A 27,775-nucleotide genomic window follows, 5' to 3' on the forward strand; every position below is an offset into this window, starting at 1 on the left:
GCCAAAATGTCCAGTGTCCATGATTCTGGGGTGCAGAGCTGGTGTTGGTCCACTGTGTTTTATCAAGGGCAGGGTCAATGCAGCTAGCTATCAGGAGATTTTGGAGCACTTCATGCTTCCATCTGCTGAAAAGCTTTATGGAGATGAAGATTTCATTTTTCAGCACAACCTGGCACCTGCTCACAGCGCCAAAACCACTGGTAAATGGTTTACTGACCATGGTATTACTGTGCTCAATTGGCCTGCCAACTCTCCTGACCTGAGCCCCATAGAGAATCTGTGGGATATTGTGAAGAGAAAGTTGAGAGACGCAAGACCCAACACTCTGGATGAGCTTAAGGCCGCTATCGAAGCATCCTGGGCCTCCATAACACCTCAGCAGTGCCACAGGCTGATTGCCTCCATGCCCCGCCGCATTGAAGCAGTCATTTCTGCAAAAGGATTCCCGACCAAGTATTGAGTGCATAACTGAACATAATTATTTGAAGGTTGACTTTTTTTGTATTAAAAACACTTTTCTTTTATTGGTCGGATGAAATATGCAAATTTTTTGAGATAGGAATTTTGGGTTTTCATGAGCTGTATGTATAATTTTTTTAAAAGGACCTGTACATATTTAAAAAGCAGAAAGAAAGAAAGAAAGAAAGAAAGAAAGAAAGAAAGAAAGAAAGAAAGAAAGAGACTGAGCATTCAGTAGATTTGCAGTGTCAGAGTTCGAGCGGTGAATCAATGAGTGCAGAAATGAGCCGACCGTAATGAGTGACTGACTGAAGAGCAAAGACAGATTTACTGAGTGTAATGAGTGATAAGATGAGAAAGATGAATATCAGCTATCAGAGCATAAGCTCTCGCTGTCTGCTGGTTAATTGGTTAGCTGATGTACTGTACACTCATAGTGTGTGGGTGTGTGTGTGTGTGTGTGTGTGTGTGTGTGTGTGTGTGTGTGCAGACCGTATGCTGTTTCACTCTCTCTTTCTCTCACGGTGCTCACTATTAAGCCGGTAAGAGTTTAAGAAGGGTGTGTAAACACAATTTTGCATTTAAATGAAATTACATAGGCACCATGGAAATTTAATTAAATAGATATGAAAAAATAATTTGCAAACTTTTTTATGCATACTATTATCTGAGAAAGATGGTATGGGAAAATCTTCTTTTGGCTCTAAAGGACAACTTACAAGAAATCTGTTATCTGCAAGGTGTTCTGCTCTTCTTAACTAGTTATCTTTCACCTTTACCCTATCAGCAGTCGTTTAACTTACACTAAAGGTCACCTGAGACAAGATTGTGTTTGAAAGACACACATTGTAAAGCTTGGTCAATATGAAACAGCAAATATCTCAATGATTTCAAGCGAGATGAAGCAGCCAAAGAAAATACCATTGTATTTATACCATACCACAGTATTCCTTAAAGCAGAATATACCAGTTGAACTGTTTTGGAAATAGTTTTTTTTAAAGAAGTCTCTTCTGCTCACCAAGCCTGCATTTATTTAATCCAAAGTACAGCAAAAACAGTACAATTTTTAAATATTTTTAGTATTTAAAATAACTGCTTTCTATTTGAATATATTTTAAAATCTAATTTATTCCTGTGATTTCAAAGCTGATTTTTTTGCATCATTACGCCAGACACATGATCCTTCACAAATCATTCTAATATTCTGATTTGATGTTTAAATAACATTTATTATTATTATTATTATGTTGAAAACAGCTGAGTATAATTTTTTCAGGTTTATTTGATGAATAGAAGTTAAGAAGAACAGCATTTATCTGAAATAAAATGTTTGTAACAGTATAAATGTCTTTATCATCACTTTTGATTAATTTAAAGCATCCTTGATAAATAAAAGTATTCATTTCTATAAGCTTTTGAATGGTATATTTTATAATGTAACAAAACTTTTTACTTTTTATTTCAGATAAATGTTGATCTATGGATCTGTATATTCATCAAAACATCTAATAATAAACATAATAATAGATGTTTCTTGAACAGAAAATCAGCATATTAGAATGATTTCTGAAAGATCGTGTGACACTGAAGGAGTAATGATGCTGACCCCAGGAATAAATTAAATTTTAAAATATATTCTAATAAAAAGCTGTAATTTCCAATAATAATATTTCACAATATTACTGCTTTCGCTGTATTTTTTAAATTTATTTATTCAAGGTAATACACAAGCATCTCAAGGCACAATTGTCAATCAAATTATTACAGAACAAAGAAAATGGGGGAAAGAATTAAATAAATAAAACATACACAGTTAAGTGGGTACATTAAATGCCGCTTTCGCTGTATTTTGAATCGTATAAATGCAGGCTTGATGAGCAGAAGAGAAAAACATTAAAAACCTGTCCAAAAACGTTTTGTCTGTACAGTAAAAATAAAAATGGCATGGTATATGATCATTAATGCAATGTCATGGCACTCCAAAGTAAGGAAGACCACAGTATCAGCATTAAAACAAGGTATTACATGGTATGGTGTTCAAAATAGCACAGTAATACTAATACTATGATATTTCGAAATACACCACAGTACTGAAATTCATGTACTATGGCATTACATGGGATTTCTGTAGCACTTTTTTGTAAAAAGGTCGTTTGTTTTTAGTCCAAGGACGCAATTACTTAATCACTGGAAAGCAAACAGCCAAAATATACAAAAGGAAGAAGAAATATTTGCAGTATCTGAACGAGGTCGCCGGTAGTGTCTGATGACACAATTCTGCTGCAGAAAATCCTGTTCAAATCCGCGAGAGAATCAAGACCGCGCACGGCGCGCGCCCTGATGTTACCGACGATCCGCTGCAGATCCGCACAGACATAACGTCCGTCTTTAATGCCTCTGGGGCGGATTCCGCGCAGCCGCGTCCGTGGAACCGGTTAATCCCGCGGGGATCAAACGTACAAGAACGCGCAGACGGAACGCGCACCGCTGTGTGATGAAAAACAGATGTTCGCGCGTAGAACGTAAACCAGAACGCGGCCGTTAGAATGAAAGAAGCTGTCAAAGAAGCGCGTTCTCGTTTTTGTCAAACCGTTTGCCGGTGTTGATCTGTCACGTTGGATTTTTAAACGCCTTCTTGCGTCACGCAGCGATGGGGAATCGTGTTTTGGTTTTGCCACATAACGGAAAACGCTCCACCGCTTTACATTATATGAACCGCTGTACCGTTATTTCTGTTTCTTCTGCTGAACGGTCATATCATAAATAATTCTGTTCTCACAGTTACCTTATGCGATACGGATAAGAATATGAATATTAATATGATACAAATGCGCTTGTAAAAGCGCTACATACCGGATCCTGCAGTTTTGTCCCGTTATTCCGGGTTATTATGGCTTCATGTGATGTTCCTCCTGCGGTAACAGTGTGATAATAGTTAAAGCTGCCAGTGTTACTCGCGTTCGCGTGTGTTTGGAGGAAAAGGGGGGAGTAAAAGCACGACACGACGGGAGGAGGAGGAGGAGGAGAGGAGAGAACGGGATACAGTGCGTGTTTCCGCCGCCGCCTGCTGGTGCGTGTCGGTTACGGCGCCCTCATATTTCTTTCTGCTGCTTAAGCAAAGGTAGAAAACGCGTGCTGACGTCACCGGCGTGACGCAACGCTGACCTTGAGCGGAATACACGGAAGGATACTAGGCCTACATCAAAAAGGGATGATGCTGGAGTCGCGTTTGGATTAAGGATACACCAAAAGGCCCAAAATCTGAAGAACGAATATCACTGATTTGTGACCCTGGACCACTAAACCAGTCATGAGTGTCAATTTGTCGAAATTGAGATTTATACATCATCTGAAAGCTGGATAAAGCTTTCCATTGATGTATGGTTTGTTAGGATGGGACAATATTTGAGCTGAGATACAACTATTTGAAAATCTAAATATTGAGAAAATCGCCTTTAAAGTTGTCTAAACGAAGTTCTTAGCAATGCATATTACCTACAAAAGATCTTAATGGAACATGATCTTAATATCCTAATGATTTTTGGCATAAAAGAAAAATCGATAATTTTGACCCATACAATGTATTTTTGGCTATTGCTACAAATATACCCGTGCTACTTAAGACTGGTTTTGCAGTCCAGGGTCACATTTAATTATTTAATTATGTAGTTTGGATTGAGTATTGCTCATAATGCTATGGCTGTGTGGGGATGAACGTCACCAGAGATCTTTTTTTGGATGGTGCAGAAAGAAAAAATTAAGCTTATTCTTTGTGTCACTTGAGATTGCATTAATTTCATGACAAAGAAGCACCTTTTAATACCAAATTTTCATTTACATTTCCACCTTATTTTTCCCGTAAGAGTGGGAGCGGCCATTTGAAATTTTATGGGTGTGGTTCCCGGTCTCATATATTTGAAAATGTAATTTATTCCTGTGATTTTGTAGCATCATTACTCCTTCAGAAATCATTCTAATATTCTGATTTGCTGCTCAAAAATGTTTTATTATTAATAATATCTTGAAAAGAGCTGAGTACAATTTTTTCAGGATTCTTTGTTGAATAGAAAGTTTAGAAGAACAGCATTTACCTCAAAAAGAAATCTTCTGTAAATATGGGTAAATAGGGTTAAAAAGTGCTTATTTGTCATGAAATGAATGCAAAAAATCCCAAGGGACTTGCAAAATCCAAAAAAGGTCTTGTGACATTCATCTGCACAATCTAAACTACATAATTAAATTATTAAATCAGTGATATTCGTTGTTCTGTTTTTGGGGCCTTTTTCAAACATGTTACTAGTGTGGTGTATCACTAAATCCAAACGGGACTCCAGCATCATCCCTTTTTGAGGGATATATACTGACTCCAAGCATTTTAATGGTATACTGTATAATGTTACAAAATCTTTATATTTCAGATAAATGCTGATCTTTGGATCTTCTATTCATCAAATAATCCTAAAAAAGCAGCAATTATCGAGTTTTTTATTGCATCAAGGCCGTTATGGTCTAGGCCAATCTGAAATTTTGGACAGACATTACAACACATCCATGACCTGAAATGAAAGGGCTTAAGTATAATACTTAATACAAAATAAGAATACAGATACAGACGCATGCAAAGACATTTTGTTGTAGATTTAGAGATTTCAAGTAAATGATAGGTAACAAAATGCTTACTGCAAGTCTTCTTTTTTATAATACAATTTTCAAGTCTCACTGTAATCATAATGTGACATAATTGCAAAATGTAATTCCTCCATGCAAATGAAGTTTGCCATTTAAATGTACTGTTTTCAGCTTTTTAACTGTTATAGAGGCAAGCCCCATAAATTTGTCATTTTGGCATGACACTCATGTGCTCACCTTTCATGAAGTTTTGAGCTTTCTTTTAGAATCTATAGGGTTTTGGGTACACTATATCAAGATTAGAAAATGACACTGTTATAGCTGTCCAAATGCAAATGTTTAACATTTGTTTGATAATTATTGACCTAGAGAATCTAAATTATTTTACTGCAGTGATTTTATTGATTTTGAGTTTAAAACCTAGGATTAGTTCACAAAAGTAGTTTTTTTTTTTTTACATCTTCTCAATCATTTAACAAACGATTTGATTAACAGAAGTGGTTCTAGAGGCAAAGTTGTCCAGAATAAAGAGTTCTGTAATATGATATGAATATGGTGCTCAAACTTTATCGGCCAATGGCGGCCATATTTTTTTGAGACACACAAATGTCCTTATAGACACTTAAGGCACTCTGGACCAAGACCATGCAGAGAGATTTTCACAGCGTGCATAGCCATGTTTTTTCCCTCTTATAGTGCCACCAAGTGGCCAAACTCTGCGATTTTTGTCCTAAGACAGATTGTGCTCTTATATAAGTGTTCTGAGTTTGGTAAACATATCTAATTCTGTTCAGGAGTTATAGGCATTTTGTTAAAAGTTCCCCAGCCCCTTTCGAACATTTTGATATTCACTCTCCAGAGAATCTTTCTGCACTGGTTTGATTCCGATCAGGCGGAAAACCTAGGACTACTTTGTAAAAGTAGGTTTTGCAAAAAATGTGAAATACCCAAAAATTTCACCAGGCTTACGATTGTTTTAATCACAGGAATAAATTACATTTTAAAATGTATTCAAATAGAAAATGTAAATAAATATAAGCTTAAACTGAAATAAAAACAAATGAAACCTAAAAAGTCCAATAAAAAAAAAAAATACTCATGATAGCGGTCCTCGGCAGCCATCTAGTGGCTATAATGGCAATTCCATAGATTTTGCTATTTAAATGCACTGTTTTTCATCTTTTTAGCTGTTATAGAGGCAACTTTATAAGAGGCAAGCCTCATAAATTTTTGCATGCTTGTCTACAATTATATGACACATGAGCTTTCATGAAGTTTTGAGCTTTCTTTTAGAATTTATAGGGTACACTATATCAAGGCCATATGTGACCCTGGACCACAAAACCAGTCATAAGGTTAAATTTGACAAAACTGAGATTTATACATCATATGAAAGCTCATTCTATTGATGTATGGTTTGTTAGGATAGGACAATATTTGGCCGAGATACATCTATTTGAAATCAGAAATCTGAGGATGCAAAAAAATCAAAAAGACTGAGAAAATCACCTTTAAAGTTGTCCAAATTAGGTTCTTAACAATGCATATTACAAATCAAAAAATACATTTTGATATGTTTACTGTAGGAATTTTACAAAAAATCTTCATGGAACATGAACTTTACTTAATTTCTTAATGATTTTTGGCATAAAAGAAAAATCAATAATTTTGACCCATGCAATGTATTTTTGGCTATTGCTACAAATATAGCCTAGCGACTTAAGACTGGTTTTGTGGTCCAGGGTCACATATTAGAAAATGACACTGTTATAGCTGTCCAAATGCAAATGTTTAACATTTTTTTTTATAACAATTGACGTAGAGTTCACAAAAGTAGTTGTTTTTCACATCTTCTCAATCATTTAACAAACGATTTGATTGACAGCAGTGGTTCTAGAGGCAAAGTTGTCCAGAATGAGGAGTTCTGTCATATGATACGAATATCATGCACAATCGTTTACACCTTTGGAAAAAGCGGTATCGTCCCAGAGTTTTGTTCCGACTGGCCTCCGTTAACCATCCATGTCTAATAGGTGCTCAAACTTTATCGGCCAATGGCAGCCATGTTTTTTTGAGACACGCAAATGTCCTTATAGACACTTGTGGTCCAAGACCATGCACAGCGATTTTCACAGCATGCATAGCCATGTTTTTTTCCTCTTATAGCGCCACCAAGTGGCCAAGCGCTGCGATTTTTGTCCTGACTCCTCAAATTGTGCATAAGTGTTCTGAGTTTGGTAAACAAATCTCATTCTGTTCAGGAGTTACAGGCATTTTATTAAAAGTTTCCCGTCCCCTTTCATACGTTTTGTCGTCCCCTTGCGAATATTGATCTTAACTCTCCAGAGAATCTTTCTGCACTGGTTTGGATCCGATCAAGCGAAAAACCTAGAACTAGCTCGTAACAGTAGGTTTCGCAAAAAAATGTAAAACCAGGTTTACGATCGTTTTGATCCCAGGAATGAATTACATTTTAAAATATATTCAAATAGAAAATGTAAATAAATATAAGCTAAAACTGAAATAAAAACAAATTAAACCCAAATAGTCAAACAAAAACAAATTACAAATAATTTAGTAATATATGATATGCAATTAATATTATATTAAATCATTAATAAAAAGGACAAAAATCATGTAAAATCTTTAAAAATCAAGCCAAAATTTAAATAAAAATGAATTAATAAATAAAAATAACAGCTAATTAAAAAATTTGATTTAAAAACTGTTAAAACTAAAAAAACGTTTTTTTTTTAAACATTTATTTTTAGACAGATTTGCTCAAATTTAATTAGCTAGCTGTGAGCATACCATAAACATAGCTAGCTAGCTAAGATTTATATTTCAAATAATGTTCAAAGAATCCTATTAATAAAAATCACAAAAATATGAATGTTTTTTGAGCAACACATCAGCATATTAGAATGATTTCTGAAGGATCATGTGACTGGAGTAATGATGCTGAAAATTCAGCTTTGATCACAGGAATAAATTACATTTTAAAATACATTCAAATAAAAAGCAGTTATTTTAAATAGTAAAAATATTTCAAAGTTTGACTGTTTTTGCTGTACTTTGGATCAAATAAATGTAAGCTTGGTGAGCAGAAGAGACTTCTTTGCAAAATATAATTTCTATCTATTTTTTAACATAAGTTAATATTACATTTTCTATTTGATTTTAGGGTGAATTATGACCTTGTTTTGAGAGACTGCGCAAGATTCACCCATAAAAACATTTTGATTGTTTCTTGGTTAAAACGCTAAAAAACACGTAACAAATACTCATGGCTCATTTGGCACAGTGTAAACATGCTCCATTGTGTCTCACTATGAATAAAACACATCTGCTGGACACTGAGAGGCACAGAAGAGAGAGAGAGATAGGCGTCTAATGAAGACATCATTCAGACAGACAGCTGCTCTGAGACCCAGTGACTGTCCTGTGAGATGAGCCACTGTAGTGTATGTCCATGTGTGTCACTGTGTTTGTCTGCAGTGCTGCTGGTGGGAGTTTATATGTCATGTAGTTGGCAGGCGCTCTGGGCACGAGGAGCACAATCATCCTAATGGTGTGTGAGCGTGTGTCAGCTGGACTGAGGGTCTGCAGAGCTGGCTGGTGTCTCCAGTCCGACTCTCTTTAGTGATGCTTCATACTTCCTCTTCCCCAGAGTCACTATGTCCTCTACTTCCTCCGCCAAGTCCCGCCTACCGCTGTCCACCAGCGCTTTCATCAGCCGTTGCACCGCCCCAGGCCCCGCCCCCTGCTGCCCTCTCGCCCAATGAAAGAGCATCGCCAGTACCTGGGCCCCAAAGTCCCTGATAAAACAAACACAGGGGGATGGCATTTTATTTTATTGCTATTATTCCTACTGCTACTATTACTGTTACTAATCTGTCTCCCGTTACTGTACTATTTTGTCATAATTATTGTATAAAGAGGTATGATGAACGAAATTAAAATATTATATAATTAAAACAATAAAATACAAAAAAAAATTATAAATCATAATAAGTATTTAAATATATAATGAAATGTTAAAATAAATAAATCAAACTACATATCTAAATATCACAATTTTGTATTGATTTCTTAAGAAATAAGCACTTTAACTCCTAAATTTTATTGATGTTTTCTAAAAAATAAAGATTAAAAAACTCATCAGGGACATTATCGTGAAAAAAAACCCAAACAAACAAACACATTTTTGTTACTTTAAAATAGCTATTAAATAAATTAAATTAAGCATTAAAAATACTTAAAAATCTCAGAGGTTGCGTTAGACTGTTACACTGCCCGTCATTTTGACGGACAGGGTCGTAAAAATTCCGTCATGATTCCTTATCACTTTTATTTTAATTTTCATATTTTAATTATAACACTTTTAATTGCATTTATTTTTGTTCACATTTTAATTTTTAATATGTTGAAGAGAACAGATGAGACTGCTTAACTTTTCATGTTCAGCACCACACCCCGCGGTGACATCGATTTTAATATATTCTCATTTTAATGAGCAATATTGATCAGTAAATCCCAGTCCATCTTTTGGTCTATGCTGTTTTCAGTCGATGACTAACAAGTACATAGTGCGCCACCCATCCAAAAAAATCGCAATGAAACAAAGTCTCAAATTTCAAATTCAATTCCATTAGGAAATTCTAGCAATAAATACCGTTTTGGCGCTCTTTAATGTGGCATGATAGATCGCTGCAGCTTCTTAGCACTACTGCGCCTGCGCAATGAAACGCATAGCAAAAGGCAAAAGATTAGTAACAGTTTCTTTTTAGTTCTGGATTCAGTGGTCTGTTGCCACACTGGAGCGCACTCGCCACCAACTGGACAGGGGTGGGAATTACAGCTAATAATTACTAGATCACCCTCTGTGTAATCTGTCAAAGTGACGGAAGGCCTTCAGATTTTCCTGTCATTGCAACAAAAATTCTGTCAATGACGGACAATTTTCGGTTAACGCGAATATATATATCAGAGGTCGCGTTAACCGAAAATTGTCCGTATATATATATATTTTTTGCCATGCATCTGATACACACATGCGAGCATAGATATGCGAGCACCCAGTTATAAACTACAGTGGTCTATCACGCCACATTAAAGAACGCCATAACGGTATTTATTGCTTGAATTTCCTGATGAAATAGACAGAATTTGAAATCTGAGACTTTTTCATATTGAAAGTAAGAAAGCACAGAGCTTAATGGCTTATTGTGATTTATTAGATATGCGCACCTACTGTTAATTCGTGAGCTGAAAACAGCAAGATCCACTGAGATTTAAATATACGTAGATATTGGTGCATAAAAAGAAGATTATATTAAAATTGAGAAATCGATTTTTTTTAAACCAGACCTAGCATGTTTTTTTTTTTTTTTGTAAAAAAAAAAAAATGTTGTAGTGTGGTGTGGTGTTGAACATGAGAAGTGATGCTGTTTCTGTTCATCTGTTCTCTTCATAAATAAGTGCATAAACCTATACAGTACAGTATGCTCGTCCTGTAGGTTCATGATAAAAAATGAAAATGTGAACAAAAATAAAAGCAATTAAATGTGTTTTTATAATTAAAATAAGAAAATTAAAATGACGGGTAATAATAGATTATATATATAATTTTTGTTATTGTTTTGTTGTTATTGATATTATTATTATTATATTGTAGAGACTTACCTGAAATAATTACAGTAATGAGATTTGGAGAATAAAGTGTCTTAAAAAATATAAACAAAATTCAATGTAAGCCTAAATAAAGTAGGCCTAAAATTATTCATGTAAAATTAAAACTGGCATAAAATGAAATGAAAAATGATAAATGTCATAACACATGCCTTTAAAAATTACATTTTGTGCCTTATTTAGGGACTATTTTTTCTTTGTAGTTTTATTTAATTGAAACTTATTTAATTTTTCATAATTCAACTTTGTCTGCAATATTCCTCCTGAATAGAACACATATATTGAAATGTACCTATAAATATATATATTTTAATACTGTATAATACTGTATTACTCCCCAGTATGACAGATACTGGGATGTAAAGACAAAAAGATGAACAGACTACAGAAAAGGACATGAGGGCTTGACAAACTGAGCGTGCATGCAAGCGTGTGAGTGTGTACCGTCTCCTGCAGTGTCCCAGATGGCTGAGCCATCAACACAAAACACTCAAATTCCCTCATAAAACCAGTGCTGTCTTAATCTCTTTCCTCCATCACTCATTTTCACACTGCCTCTCTCGCTCTGTAAGCATTTCTCAGAAATTTACACCAGCGCAAACATCTGTGATGGAAAAACTCAACTGAAGATATTTGGTTCTGTTATTAAAAGCTCATGAATATCAATGAGATCATACAGATTTGGCTTGATAATAATTCCAGGACTGTCCAGGCGTAGACTGTAAGTAATATTCAATGAGTCAGAATTCAAAAATAACGAATGTTATAAAGATCCAACATCCTATTTTGGTATATTATAAACTGTTATTACGGCCCTGTTGAAATCTGAAATAATTGCATCATTGAAAGCCACAAAAATTGTTAAGTGGATCTGGAGATCACATGTGCTGTATAATCTGTAAGTAAAACAGTCCTGTAATAAAGAGCATGAAAGGTTGTTTCATGATTAACAGCGCCATCTACTGGCTCTGATCGGATGCCCACCTGTGTTGGTTCCGGATGCGTTCCAGCTGGTCGTAGCTGATGCCCAGGTTAATGCCGATGTTCTGCCACTCTTGGTTGATACGCAAGGAGATGGACAGCAGGTTGGTCTGTGTCAAGTAGCCACTCTCTGGGTCGCCCAGGTTTAGCTCGCCTGAGATGCTCCCGTCACAGTCTGCATTCTGTGTGTGTAAATATAAAACAATACTTATTCATCTGTCAAAGCTTACAACAGACTGAAATGCTGCACAAAATCAAAGAAATATGTGATATGAATTTGAGATATTTTTCTATGGGCTCTGTTCCAAACACTAGTAAGCTGCGTCACTGTCTACTGTCTACATAGGCAGCATCCTAACCAAAAGGTCGTCGCTGATTTGTAAAATTAATGGACATATGTATATATATATATATATATATATATATATATATTAGGGGTGGGCATAGATTATTTTTTTTTAATCTAGATTAATCTCACTGTAATCTTGGAATTAATCTAGATCAATCTAGATTAAAATGGCTAATTTGAATTCTGCCGAAGGCATTCAGAATATGTGTGCTACCCAAATAATGACTAAAAGTAAGTCTTTGAGAACGGGTTTCTCAAGCCAGGTGGCGCATTAGACCAGGGGCTCACCTCCTGTTTCCAAAATGCATCACAAACTGCTTGACAATTGCATTTACAACACAATTAACTATACAAACTTGTGTAACCAAGTACTTCTGCGACGTGCGCATTGCAGTTAAATACACAGACGTGCACAGGCATGGATATCTGCGTGCATAGTTAAACTGAGTTGCTTTTAGAAGCGTCAATTCAGTTGCATATAGTTTAATGTCTTTATTTCGGGATTTTCAAAGTAAATTATAACTTAAATTTGAGATTTTACTGGGGCACAGCAGATTTTCACTGGGGCACGTGCATAAAAAAAGGCATAAACACAGGTTCGAAGACTCATTCTCACCCCCTACAGTGCAATTCGGCTAGGTATACATCTGCGCTAAAATATCAAGGTGAAAGTCATCATAGCTTGCGTAGTATAGACCCAGCTCGCAACCCAACTTTGAGAATAGATTAACGGCGATATTTTTTTTATCGCCTGATAAGAGTCTCACGTTAACGCGGTACATTAACGCCGATAACAGCCCACCACTAATATATATATATATATATATATATATATATATATATATATATATTACATTATTCAATAAATACTTAAAATACCATAAAAAAAATCTAAAAATATTGAGAAAATCGCCTTTAATGTTGTCCAAATGAAGTTCTTAGCAATGCATATTACTAATAAAAAATTAAGTTTTGATATATTTATGGAGGACAATTTACAAAATGTCTTCACTGAACATGGTCTTTACTTAATATCCTAATGATTTTTGGCATAAAAGAAAAATTAACATATGTAAAATACTACAAATAAATATAAATATTAAACAAAATTTATTTAATACTATGTAAAATTAAATGTGAGCCTAAATAAGGCATAAAGTTATTAATGTATGCAAACTGATATAAAATAAATCATCAGTTATTCATCATTTATTTTTATTCTATTAATATTATTTATTCTTTTTTCTAATAATATTCTAAAGTTTTTATTTCTGAATTTTATTACCAGTCAAGTTTTTTTTTTTATATTTTTAAAAAAAGTATTTTCTGCTCACCAAGCATGCATTTATTTGCTCCAAAGTACAGCAAAAATAGTACAATTTTAAAATATTTTTACTATTTAAAATAATTGTTTCTATTTAAATATATTTTAAAATGTAATTTATTCCTGTGATTTCAAAGCTGAATTTGTAGCATCATTACTCCAGTCACATGATCCTTCAGAAATCATTCTAATATGCTGATTTGCTGCTCAAAAACATTTATTATTATTATTATTATTAATATTATTATTATTATTATGTTGAAAACAGCTGAGTAGATTTTTTGAAACAGTTATCGTAAATAGTAAAAATATTTCCAAATTTTACTGTTACTGCTGTACTTTGGATCAAATAAATGCAGGCTTGGTGAGGAGAAGAGACTTCTTTAAAAAACATTAAAAATCTTATATAATTAATATAAAATACACATTTCCACTGAGTATTGCATTCTGGATCAACACTTAGGAGATAGGGATCTAATAACAGTATAACCCTTTACATGACATTGTGGGTTGGGACAGAGCCATATATTTCTAGATCTTCTAGATCACTCACAGGAATCCGGAGAGGAAGTGTCGCCAACCACTGGTCATCGTGACCTTTTCTTTTACTCGCCACTTCCTCTGGAAGATCATTGGGCACTTCACCTCTGTAAAATGACACCTAGAAGGACACACATTCTATTACAAGGGAGGTAAAGTCACTTATCTAGTCACTAGTGTTTTGACTTAAAACACTGGGCTGATCGAACAACTATTCCCCCTGAATGACCCATCTCACCTGTCCTCTAACAATACCCTGCTGTGGGTGGGTCGGACACACGTACACCTCTTTAATGTTCTTCAGGTGAGAGTAAAAGGTGAATGACAGCCTGCCATCTTTACAGTCCGGGCGGTCTGAGAAAGCATGTTCAAATTACATTCAGCTAAGCTATTATTGAGATTTGAATCAGTTTGACAGTAGGCTGCAGTGTTTTTTTTTGTTTTATGTATGTCAGAGTGTCTGTGTGTGTCCACCTGCGCTGATGTCAATGCCTCTCTCAAAGCCAGCGAAAAACTGCTCTCCCTCCAGCAGGACACACAACTCAGACGGCTGAGGACCTTCATACTGCTCCGACAGAGACGCCAACCTGCTTTCAGCCTAAAGAGAGATGAGAACCATGACTGATAAAGGTGAAGTATCTCATTTTGATATTAAAAACACAAACATACTCTCACCTTGTCTGATGGCAGGCACTGCAGCAGAACCTGCTCTGGGTCGTTTTTTCTCTGTAGCGCCAGGAATCGAACCCGGAACTGTTTCAAGCGGTGGTACATCTTCCTGACGACCCCACTAACACACCTGTGAGTGGTGTACCACAACCAGTACCTGAACACACACACACACACACACACACACACACACACACACACACACACACACACACACGAGAGACATACAGATGAGGTCAAAAGTTTACATCCCCTTTCAGAATCTGCAAAATGTTCATTATTCGACCAAAATAAGACAGATCATACAAAATGCATGTTGCTGTTGTTTATTTAGTACTGACCTGAATAAGATATTTCACATAAAAGACATTTACATGTAGTCCACAAGAGAAAATAATAGTTTCATTTATAAAAATGACCCTGTTCAAAAGTTTACATACACTTGATTCTTAATACTGTGTTGTTACCTGAATGATCCACAGCTGTGTTTTTTTTTGTTGTTGTTGTTGTTGTTGTTGTTTAGTGAAAGTTGTTCTTGAGTCCCTTGTTTGTCCAGAACAGTTAAACTGCCCGCTGTTCTTCTGAAAAATCCTTCAGGTCACACAAATTCTTTTGTTTTTCAGCATTTTTGTGTATTTAAACCCTTTCCAACAATGACTGTGTGATTTTGAGATCCATCTTTTCACACTGAGGACAACTGAGGGACTCATATGCAACTATTACAGAAGGTTCAAACGCTCACTGATGCTTCAGAAGGAAACACTATGCATTAAGAGTCGGGGGTGAAAACTTTTGAACAGACTGAAGATGTGTACCTTTTTTTTTTTTGCCTAAATATCATATTTCTTCGTTTAGTACTGCCCTTCAGAAGCAACAGAAGATACTTACATGTTTTCCAAAAGACACAATAAGTAACATTTACCCTGATATTCAAATTCAGTAATTAGGCTCTTGAAGGAATAGTTCACTTTCAGAACAAAAATTTACAGATAATGTACTCACCTCCTTGTCATCCAAGATCTTTATGTCTTTCTTTCTTCAGTTGTAAGGAAATTATGTTTTTTAAGCAAAACATTTCAGGATTTCTCTCCATATAATGGACTTCTATGGTGCCCCCGAGTTTGAACTTCCAAAATGCAGCTTCAAATGGCTCTAAACGATCCCAGCCGAGCAATAACAGTCTTATCTAGCAAAACAATCAGTTATTTTCAAAAATAAATTACAATTTATATACTTTTTAACCTCAAATGTTGTCTTGTCTAGCTCTGTGTGTACTCTGTGTAGAGATTAAAAAGTATATAAGTTGTAAATGGTTTTAGAAAATAACCAATCGTTTCACTAGATAAGACCCTTCTTCCTCGACTGGGATCATTTAGAGCTGCTTTTAAACTGCATTTTAGAAGTTCAAACTCGGGGGCACCATAGAAGTCCATTATATGGAGAGAAATCCTGAAATGTTTTCTTCAAAAAACATAATTTTTTAAGAATGAATAAAGAAAGACCTGAACATCTTGGATGACAAGGGGGTGAGTACATTATTTGTAAATTTTTGTTCTGAAAGTGAACTACTCCTTTAATGCGTGGTTTTCCTCAGTGTAAAAAAAATGGATCTCAAAATCATACAGTTGTTGGAAAGGGTTCAAATACACAAAAATGCTGGAAAACCAAAGAATTTGTTGAACCTAAATGATTTTTCTGAACAGCAGGCAGTTTAACAAAACCAAACAAGAGATTGCGAATAACAGGACAAACAAGAGACTCATGAACAACTATCACTAAACAACAAAAACACAGCTGTGGATCATTCAGGTAAGAACTGTATTAAGAATCAAGGGGATGTAAACTTTTGAATGGTGTCATTGTTATATGTGACCCTGGACCACAAAACCAGTCATAAGGTTAAATTTGACAAAACTGAGATTTATACATCATATGAAAGCTCGATAAATAAGCTTTCTATTGATGTATGATTTGTTAGGATAGGACAATATTTGGCTGAGATACATCTATTTGAAATCAGAAATCTGAGGATGCAAAAAAATCAAAAAGACTGAGAAAATCACCTCTAAAGTTGTCCAAATTAGGTTCTTAACAATGCATTTTACAAATTAAACATTACATTTTGATATGTTTACAGAAGGAATTTTACAAAAAATCTTCATGGAACATGAACTTTACTTAATTTCTTAATGATTTTTGGCATAAAAGAAAAATCAAAAATTTTGACCCATACAATGTATTTTTGGCTATTGCTACAAATATACCCCAGCGACTTAAGACTGGTTTTGTGGTCCAGGGTCACATATATAAATTCAACTATTATTTTCTCTTGTGGACTATAAACGTCTTCTATGTGAAATATCTTATTCAGGTCAGTACTAAAAAAAAATACTCATTCTGTATGATCTGTCTTATTTTGCTAAAATAATTTACATTTTGCAGATTCTGAAACGGGGATGTAAACTTTTGACTTCAACTGTATATACAGGTTCATGTTTATGTTTGTGTGTGTTTATAGACGCTCACCATGAGAAGTGTGTGATGGAGAAGATGGCGTAGATGTGCGTAACATGAAGCGACACCTGGGCAGTGATGTCCGTCCAGGTGTGGGCCGTGGGGTCGCCGTGCATCAGGTGCAAACGGGACATGTCCACAATGTGTCCTGAACACACACAAACACACAAACCTAAAAATACATCTGCGGTACACACTGTTTTGTTTGTTACATTAAAATGTCAAATAGAATTAGGGATGTAACAGTATTATCAATATCATGGTATTGCGATATTATAGTGTTCACGTGACGATATGAAATGATAAGTCTTCCGGGCAGAAAAAGGTTGTTTTTAAAATATATTTAAAAATCGCATTCTAACATAAAAGGTCTTTATAACTGTGTTTTGAACAATTATGCTTTTGGCGCCTTGATTAACAGCAAGAGATACTTTGAATTTGGACTGTAGTAACGTTACCCAAGTGTAGAAATTAGCAAGTGTAAAGCAAAAATAATATACCTATGAAATATTTTATTTAAATATGTGCATTTATATGATTAAAAATACAGAAAAAATCAGTAATATTGTGAAATATTATTGCAGTTTAAAAGAGTGATTTTCTATTTTAATATACTTTAAAATAGAATTTATTCCTGTGATGCAAAGATGTATTTTCAGCATCATTACTCCATAGAAATCATTCTAATCTAATAATTTATTATTAATGTTGGAAACAGTTGTGCTGCTTAATTTCTTTTTTTTTCTACTTTTTTCAGGATTCTTTGACGATTAAAACATTAAAAAGAACAGCATTTATTTAAAACAGAAATTTTATGTAACAATATACACTATTGTTCAAAATTTGGAGTCAGTACATTTTTCTTTCTTTCTTTTTAAATGAAGACTTACCTTGTTAGAAAAGATTTCTATTTTGAACAAACGCTGTTCTTTTTAACATGTTATTCATCAAAGAATTATGAAAAAAAGTATCACAGGTTAAAAAAAATATTAAGCAGCACAAATGTTTCCAACATTAGTAATAAATCAGCCTGTTAGAATGATTTCTGAGGAATCATGCGACACTGAAGACTGGTGTAATGATGCTGAAAAATTCAGCTTTGCATCACAGAAATAAATTCTATTTTAAAGTATATCAAAATATAAAACTGTTATTTTAAATTGCAATAATATTTCATAATATACATTTTTTTTCCCTGTATTTCTGATCAAATAAATGTAACTTTGATAACTTTTAAAACGTCTTTACTTTTATAATTAGAGTTAAAACATAATAATTATTACTATCATTTTGATTATTATTCAGTTTAATTGGGTTCCTAAAACCCCAGTGCGAATGTAATGTGAACTGAAATTAAATTACAATTAAAAAGAGTTTGAGTCAAAATAAAGTTGAAATAAAAGTCTTAGTAAAAAGACTGAATATTTTATATATTTACTTTCATGTGAACTTAAAATCTTAGATTGAAACAAATTCAGCAGTTCAACATGCAAAAAAGTTTGGGAATCCCTGCATTAGATACAAATATAAAAGTATCTGTTATTTATTGTTAAAAAAAAAAGACAGCAGAAGAACACTTTTCAACATTTGAAAAATGAACGTTTGAAACGGTAAAAAAAAAGATGTAGTGTTGAAGATGAAGACAGTCAGTATTGTGTGACTGTATATTGAGGCTGCTGTATATAATAAGCACATTGTACACATTCCTCATTTGTCTCTCACAAATCTCTCACATGAACGAGGCTCTAATAAGCTTAAGATCTGCTCTGTTTAACCATTAAACAGTTTCCTGGAAAGAAGCGAAAAGTAAATGTGATGCAATACCAGTCACTCCCGGTGGAAGAGGAATCTGCACTCTGATTGGCTGAAGAAAGTGCATACTGGGAGTTTGAGAGAGGCACAGCAGTGGGCTAGCACTCGCATGACGGTCTCCGGTCAGGTCCTGTACCTCAGACAGCGCCACCTGCAGGACCTAAGGAGAAAAAAAACAAAAACAAATATATATACACATACAGTCAAGCCCGAAATTATTAATACCCCTGGCAAATTCTGATTAAAAAGTTACTTTTATTCAACCAGCAAGTTTTTTTTGACCAGAAATGACACAGGCTTCTCCCAAAAGATAATAAGACAATGTTCAAGAGGCATCATTGTGGAAAAAAATATTACTCCTCTTTTATTTACATTTGAACAAAAAGTGGCATGTCCAAAATTATTCATACCCTTTTCAATAATCAATAGAAAAGCCTTTTTTGGCTATTACAGCAATCAAACGCTTCCTATAATTGCTGAGCAGCTTTTTGTCTCCACTTTCAGGTTGGAGGGTCTCCTTGCCATCACCCTGATCTTTAGCTCCCTCCACAGATTCTCAATTGGATTTAAGTCAGAACTCTGGCTGGGCCACTGCAAAATGTTAATGTTTTTGTCTGCTAACCATTTCTTCACCACTTTTGCTGTGTGTTTTGGGTCGTTGTGCTGAAATATCCACTGGTGCCCAAGGTCAAGTTTCTCTGCAGACTGCCTGATGTTGTTGTTGAGAATTTTGATGTATTGCTCCTTTTTCATGGTGCTGTTTACTGTGATTAGGTTCCCTGGTCCACCGGCTGAAAAATACGCCCAAAACATTAAGTTCCCACCACCATGTTTGACAGTGGGGATGGCGTTCTTACACTGCGTCTACACCGGTGACGCGACAAAATACAATAGAACCTATGAGGCTGTCTACACTGGATGCGGCACGGCACGGTGCAGCGTGGCGTGACACAGCAAATCCCCGACAGTAATCTGCTGCCGCGTTCTATTTATGACGTGCTCACACAAAATTCAAATGATTTGCAACGGTCGATTTATTGCGTCCGGTGTAGACACGGCGTTAGGGTTGAAGGCTTCTCCTTTTTTACGTCAAATGAAGGCTACATCATTGAGGCCACATAATTCAATTTTTGTTTCATCTGACCATAAAACAAAAGACCAGAAGTCTTCTTCTTTGTCCAGATGAGCATTTGCAAAAGCCAAGCGGGCTTTTGTGTGTCTTATCTGGAAAAGTGGTGTCCTCCTTGATCCGTGTTCGTGGAACACAGCGGTGTGCAGTGTCTGTTGGACTGTCTGCCTTGAGATGTTGCCACCAGCAGAGCCCAGATTCATCAGGATGGCCTTGGTGGTTATCCTTGGATTCTTTTTTTACCTCTCTCACTATCCTCCTGGCCAGCACAGGTGTCACTTTTGGCTTCCGACCACGTCCTCTGAGATTTTTCACAGTGCGGAACGTCTTGTATTTTTTAATCATACTTTGCACTGTAGCCACTGGAACTTCAAAACATTTAGATATGGTCTTTGAGCCCTTTCTTGACTTGTGAGCAGCCACAATGCGCAGCCGCAGGTCCTCAGTGAGCTCCTTTGTCTTAGCCATGACTGTCCACAAACCAACAGCAGAGAGCTTCTGTTTTTCACCTGTTGAGTTGATTAAAACAGCTGTTCCCAATGAATCAGGGTAATTAGGATGCTTTAGAACAGCTTGGACTATTTGGAATGGTATAGAACTTTGGATTTTCACATAGACTGTGACAGTTTGCAAAGAGTATGAATAATTTTGGACATGCCACTTTTTGTTCAAATGTAAATAAAAGCTGAGAAATATTTTTTTCCACAATGATGCCTCTTGCACATTGTCTTATTATCTTTTGGAAGAAGCCTGTGTCAATTCCGGTCCAAAAAAAAAAAAACTTGCTGGTTGAATAAAAGTAACTTAAATCAGAATTTGCCAGGGGTATGAATAATTTCGGGCTTGAATGTATATTAAACAGTTAAGTTAAATGATACTTTCAACTGTACATTTGAACATTCTGATCATTTTAACAGACCTGCATTGTGACTGTACGTGTCACTGTTGTGCACTCTGGAGGGAAAGTAAGTTTGATCCCCGGGTCGAATTGAGACACCAGCAGCGCCCCCACTGGAGACACAGAGCAACTGTCCAGGAAAGGACGTGAGATGGCTACGAACCACGAGAACTGCGACACACTGCAGCAGGCCAACTGTAAACACACAGATGATAATATATATTTGTGTATTAACGCTCTCGGGATGGTTTACTGGGGCTGGACTAAGAGGGATCTGATTTACTCACCCGTGCTGGACGTCCCCTTGGCCTGCAGCTGTGTTTCTCACTTCCTCTCCTGGTCTGGGTGGGTAGTGTCGACCAAGACTTACCATCAAACCTGCGAACCGCAACATCACCTTTCCGTGTTTTGTGATATGGAATACACACCTCCACTGGCTGAAAGAGCGACACAAAGAAAAATATAATTATTATAAAAAATTACTGTAATTTTTGTTGAATTATTAAACAATCATTTTAATATTATTTTTTATTGGTAAACATTTAAATATTATTAGAATTATTGTATTTTGTTAATATACATATATTAATAATTATTAATATATTACTAAAATAATACTGTATTGTATTATAGTTATTAACTATTATTTATACATTGTAAATCTTGAGCTTTATTCTACTTATTTTAGCTTTTGTCCTCTAAATATACCTTTTTATTATTATTCATATATGCATTGATTATAATTATTTATTTATAATATATATTAATGTACGGTATAATAATATCATTTAAAACTTGTCAAACTATTTATAATTTATTTCTATTCATATTTTTATTTATTATTACTTTTAATTTATTTTAAGAAATGTCTATATATTATGTATAATAATATTGTATTTGATCAATTTATAGTTAAGACCTATTATTTATACAATGTAAAATAGGGGCTTTCTCAAAATTAATAATTATAATCAATGCATATATAAATAATAATGAAAAAAGTATCATATTTAGAGGACAAAAGCTAAAATAAGTAGAATAAAACTCTAAATTTATAATGAATAAATAATACAGTTAATATATTTAATAACTATGATTACATACAGTATTATTTTAATAATATATGGACAATTATAAATAAAAACATTATAAATAAAATTCTGAATAAAAACACACATTTTATAATTTTTTAGTTATTAGTTCTATTTATACACTATTAAACAGGAGCTTTCTTTCACTCAAATTATTATATTTGTTATATTTTATTAATATGCATATATGTATTAATTATAATTATTAGTTATTATATGTTTATTTGTTTATTTTAGTTTTTGGATATTATTACGTATAATGATACTGTATTTTATTAATTTATAGTTATTACTGTATTATTTATACTTTATAAAAGCTTTCTAAACTAAGCCTTTTTCACTGTAAATATTATTATAATTATTATATTTTGTTAATAGTAATATATTTCTTAATCATAATTATTAATTTACTGAATTTGTATTTATAACTGTTCATGTTATTAAAATATTACTGTATTTTATCAGTTAAATGTATTACTTGTTTCACTAAACATTATAGTTATTTTTATTATAATTTTATTAGTATTCATTTATTATATGTTATTGTATAGGTTTTCATATATTATAAATTATAATAACACTGTATTTAATTAATTTATAGTTAAGAGCTTTTATTTATACATTCTAAAATAGCTTCCTTTCACTCTAAAAATTATTTATATTTATTAATATTCATATATATATATATATATATATATATATATATATATATTTATTTTATTTTTTTATTTTTTTTAAATATAGTTAGTTTGAGGTTATGAACTATTATTTATATAATATAAAAAAGGAGCTTTATTTCACTTAAAAATTATTTAAACTATGTATAATTTATTAATATTCACTTATTAAAACTATTATTCATTTTAATACATTTGTATATTATGTATAATATTTATACTATTAAATTATAGCTATGAATTGTATTATTTATACAACATAAAACAGGAGCTTTTTCACTTTAAAAATTATTTATAATTATTAATATAATATTAATTATTTATAATTATATTATATTAATTAATATAATAATTTAATTTTAAAAATTGTATATATTACGTAGAATAATATTGTATTTCATTAATTTATAGTTATGCACTGTACTATTTATACATTCTAAAACAGGAGTTTTATTTCACTCTTAAGTGTTTATAGTTGAGTATAAACAAAAACAATAACCTTTTCAAATGTGGCTCCGTGTGGGCGGAGCTCCAGCGGTCGACTCAACAGAACGTCATGCTCCTCTAGCCACACCCACTTCCTGTCTGGTCTTCTCTCTGCCCACTGGAGTTGTGTGACTGCATTCACGCATCTTCGTGGAAAAAAGAGCTCCGCCCCTCCAGGAAGGAACGCGTGACAACCAGCAGGAGATACTTGAAAACTGACGGGCAGAAAAACTACTAAATACTGCAAAATGTTTTGCCATGATATCGTTACGTTCTCGGAATATCGCGAGATCTGGTTGTTTTATCTGGTTGATATGTTGTTTTATGTTTCAATCAGTACTTTAATGGTAAATTAAGTTGTGCTCAGTTCACCTGTGTTGACCAAATCCGAGGTGCAGCTCTGGGATCTCCGATTCTTCCAGAACTATAAAACACAAACAGTGTCATTATCAGGCTTATTTTTTAATGCAAAAAATCCCACCTTGAATACATCATGTAATAGTAAAAGATCATATTTGTTTGATGAAAATTTCATTATAAAAATGCAATCTAAATAATAGTGACCTGGGGTGATGTGGGTGATCAGTGGGGGCGTCGGTGGTCGGCCCAGCGGGTTGTTCCTCAGATCCAGTTCAAGCAGCGGAAGAGAGTGCAAATATTCTGGAACGCTCCTCAGATCATTACTCTGGATTACTAGCTGCCTCAAAGAGCGGAGAGACCCTGAGAGAGAGAATCAGCCATCAGACAGTTGAACAATGTCACAAACACTAGATTTTCCTTTCAAAAGCTGAAATCTCATATAGAAATAGTTGCTTTGACTGTAGTTGGCATAGTTTAACAATATTTTTTGGCACAAAGATTACATCAATGTACAGCAGAAGATGGTCCTTTGGTGTTTGAGTGGTTTGTGTGTGCTTATTTAGCTATAGTTTGAGGATAAAATTGTCCACAGAAATTAACTAAATAAAATAACGAATATTTGTTTTATTCTAAGTACCTATAATCTTGAATTTATCTTTTTGTGTATAAATATTTTTGTCATGTTTTATTTATGCCTTATCTACCTTGTTTATTATTAAATATAAAATCAATTATTAAATATTAATAAACCTTATTATCAAATATGTTCTTGCCATGAAAGTAGCCTTGCGACTGAATATGAAATACTATTAAATGTTTATTTAGCTATTTTCAAAACAATATTTTTACTGTTCTTGCTATGAAAATAGCTTTAGATGGGATTAAATATTAAATACTATTAAAATTATGATTAAATGTTTATTTACTTATTTAAAAAAAAGTTTTTTACTGTTCTTGCCATGAAAATAGCCTTAGATGCGATTAAATATTAAATACTATTAAAATGGTTATTAAATGTTTATTTACCCATTTAAAAAAAGTTTTTTTTACTGTTCTTGCCATGAAAACATCCTTACGATGCGATTTAATATTAAATACTATTAAAATGATTATCAAATATTTACCTATTTTCTAAAAATTATTTTTATTGTTCTTGACATGAAAACATCCTTAGATGTAATTTAATATGAAATACTATTAAAATTATTATTAAATGTTTATTTACCCATTTAAAAAAAAAAACGTTTTTTTTACTGTTCTTGCCATGAAAATAGCCTTAGATGTGATTAAATATTAAATACTATTAAATTGATTATCAAATGTTTTTTTAACCTATTTTTGAAAAATATTTTTACTCTTCTTGCTATGAAAATAGCCTTATATCCAATTAAATACTAGTAAAAATGATTAACAAATGTTTATTATTTTATTTGCCTTTTTTTAACTTTTTTTTTTTACCATGCTTGCCATGAAAATAGCCTTAGATGCTAATATGGCATAAAACAACTAGGTAAACAAATTATTCTAATCGCTAGTCTGTATTATTTATAAGTTGCCTTATTAAGAAGTCTATTCTAGACAGTGTGTGGTCCAGGTAAGCCAGATAACATCGGCACCGATATTAAGCATTTTATGGTGTATCGGTCATTTTTTCAACCGATTTGCCAATAAAATATTTTAAAAGCATTTAAAGAAAATTTTTGTCAGAGCCCTTGTTATTCTTAATTTTGACATTCATTTTAATTTTTACATATATATCGGTTCAAAATATCGGTTATCTGTCTACTTCATATTAGGGATGCACCGAATATTCGGCCACCGAAAAGATTTTTATCACCGAAACAACGCGGTCGAAACAGTATGTTGACGCAAACAGAAACCGCGGCCTTCATGTGCTTGTCTGAAGCAACACGTCTGCGGTGTGGAAGTATTTCAGTATATCTGAGAAAGACCCACGGATTCACAAAACTTGTAATGCCGAAATTTCAAGAGGAGGTGTGTCTGCAGTCGTGCGTGCAGTGATGAGAGCAGAGATCGGTGCATTACGCGCAGACAGATGTAGATTTCAGTGAGTGAAAAACAATGGTTTTACGTGTTACGTCGCAATATTTTAAAGATATGTCTTTTCTGTCTTTACTGTATTTTTATAATATTTATGTTTTAAACCATGGAGGTGAGCCAATGGATATCACACAAGCAATGTGAAAACTGCGCAATATGTTAAAGTGAAAGTAAAAACTGACAGTGCTTTCAGCATCTGACGTGCATTCTCTCAGAGACAATGAGAGATGATTATACTTCATATGCTGATATTAATTTAGTCCCCTAATATTTTTCTTGTGCCCCGAACATGGTGAGAAAAAAATAAAAAGAAACGTATTTTGGTAAGGTTTGTTTTTGAAAGTCGGTTCTTGAAATAAAGCTCTTAATTTTCATTGATGACTGCAGTGTTATTAGGGGTTAAGAAAGTCTTAATTATGATTTCAGGTGGTCTTAAATGTGGGGACTAAAAGACAAGAATTGCGATGAAACTTCAAAAGGCTATCCATTGAATAAATATGAGCGCTGCACATTTCAAAGTCATTTGCTGCGCTGCTTTGTGTACAATTCTGATAGCGCCTCCTGCTGGAAGAGAAATGCGTAGAGTTGTAAATGTGAACTGATGGATCCACAAGATAATGTGTTATAAAAATTTTAACAATTAAACAATTTAAACAAAGGCAGTAAAATATATGTATATGTTATTTAATTAATGTAATACTTGATTGATAATTGTTTAAATTAATATAATTGATTTATTCTTTGAAACTTGAATATTATTTTATGCAATTGCAATGCCTTGATTTTAGTAAGATTAGTACACAGTCATAGCCATAAATGCAATCGTATTAATAATTGGGATAATTCTTTCGGTGTTTCGGTTTTCGGTTTTGGACCTTGGTTTCGGCCAAGAATTTTCATTTCGGTGCATCGCTAATTCATATGTAATAATCGGGATCAGCATCAGCCCTTAAAAACACATATCAGTGGACTCCTAAGGTAAATTCTTGGTTTTTATCAACAAAAGGATAGTAAAACTCTAAATTTTAATGGGTTTTTTGTAAAATACTAAAAACTCATAATGTTTTTTGTGAGGGTTGTGTTTAGGGGACAGAAAATACAGTTTGTACAGTATAAAAATTATTATATCTATGGATAGTCCCCATAAAACATGAAGTATGTTTGTGCGTGTTTGTGTTCCTCACCCAGAGTCTCTGGCAGCACTCTGAGCCTGTTATTTGACAGCTCCAGTTTTTGTAAGTCCTGTAGTTGGCCGAGTTCATCTGGAAGTTTCTCCAGCTGGTTGAAGGACACGTCCAGCTCCTCCAGTCTGCAGAGGAGGCCCACGCCCCGGGGAAGATCCACCAGCCTGTTCCCCATCAGACTTACACGCCGCAGGGACACCAGCGCTCCCAGACCCTCCGGCAGACCCCTTAGCTGATTATGACACAGCAGGAGATCCGAGAGATGAGAGAGAGACAGGAGACAGGAAGGAAGAGAGGAGAGACAGTTGAAGGAAAGATCAAGGTGAACAAGAAGAGACAGAGAGGAGACAGAGTCAGGGAGAGAGGAGAGGAGACCAGGGAGAGGGTCACCCTGAGGGTCATGGAAACGATGTCCTTGAGACAGAAACATAATAAAGAAACAATATAAAGATATAAGGTATTGTATATATACACAATATGAAAAAATTTTGACCGGAAATGACACAGGCTTCTCCCAAAAGATAGTAAGACGATGTATAAGAGGCATCATTGTGGAAAAAAAATTTCTCAGCTTTTATTTACATTTGAACAAAAAGTGGCATGTCCAAAATTATTCATACCCTTTGCAAACTGTCACAGTCTATGGGAAAATCCAAAGTTCTATACCATTCCAAATAGTCCAAGCTGTTCTAAAGCATCCTAATTACTCTGATTCATTGGGAACAGCTGTTTTAATAAACTCAACAGGTGAAAAACAGAAGCTGTTGGTTTGTGGACAGTCATGGCTAAGACAAAGGAGCTCACTGAGGACCTGCGGCTGCACATTGTGGCTGCTCACAAGTCAGGAAAGGGCTATAAGACCATATCTAAATGATTTCAAGTTCCAGTGGATACAGTGCAAAGTATTATTAAAAAAATAC

At 34.0% G+C, this 27,775-nt stretch overlaps 1 protein-coding gene across 1 annotated transcript; it reads right to left on the reverse strand.

Annotated features, from left to right (window-relative positions):
* Positions 1-7,860: 7,860 nt before the first annotated feature.
* pidd1 (p53-induced death domain protein 1) lies at positions 7,861-27,285 on the reverse strand. Its single transcript, XM_073821203.1, has 14 exons — positions 26,856-27,285; positions 23,815-23,970; positions 23,623-23,674; positions 23,264-23,465; positions 21,284-21,433; positions 21,018-21,191; positions 18,982-19,129; positions 17,170-17,305; positions 14,650-14,800; positions 14,449-14,572; positions 14,213-14,328; positions 13,988-14,095; positions 11,765-11,943; positions 7,861-8,907 (listed from the first exon to the last, which is right to left on the reverse strand). The coding sequence occupies exons 1-14, from the start codon at positions 27,283-27,285 to the stop codon at positions 8,676-8,678; spliced, it is 2,358 nt and encodes a 785-aa protein (XP_073677304.1). The 3' UTR covers positions 7,861-8,675.
* Positions 27,286-27,775: the final 490 nt, after the last annotated feature.

This window comes from Garra rufa, chromosome 16 (assembly GCF_049309525.1).
Source record: "Garra rufa chromosome 16, GarRuf1.0, whole genome shotgun sequence".
Lineage (NCBI taxonomy): Eukaryota > Metazoa > Chordata > Actinopteri > Cypriniformes > Cyprinidae > Garra > Garra rufa.

Excerpts from the sequence above, each read along its gene's own strand:
- pidd1 (XM_073821203.1), bottom strand. The coding sequence starts at position 27,285 with ATGTTTCTGTCTCAAGGACATCGTTTCCATGACCCTCAGGGTGACCCT. Across the intron at positions 21,434-23,263 it reads ACGGAGCCACATTTGAAAAG|CCAGTGGAGGTGTGTATTCC; the intron begins GTTATTGTTTTT and ends TCGCTCTTTCAG. Across the intron at positions 11,944-13,987 it reads CACTTCCTCTCCGGATTCCT|AATGCAGACTGTGACGGGAG; the intron begins GTGAGTGATCTA and ends TTACACACACAG.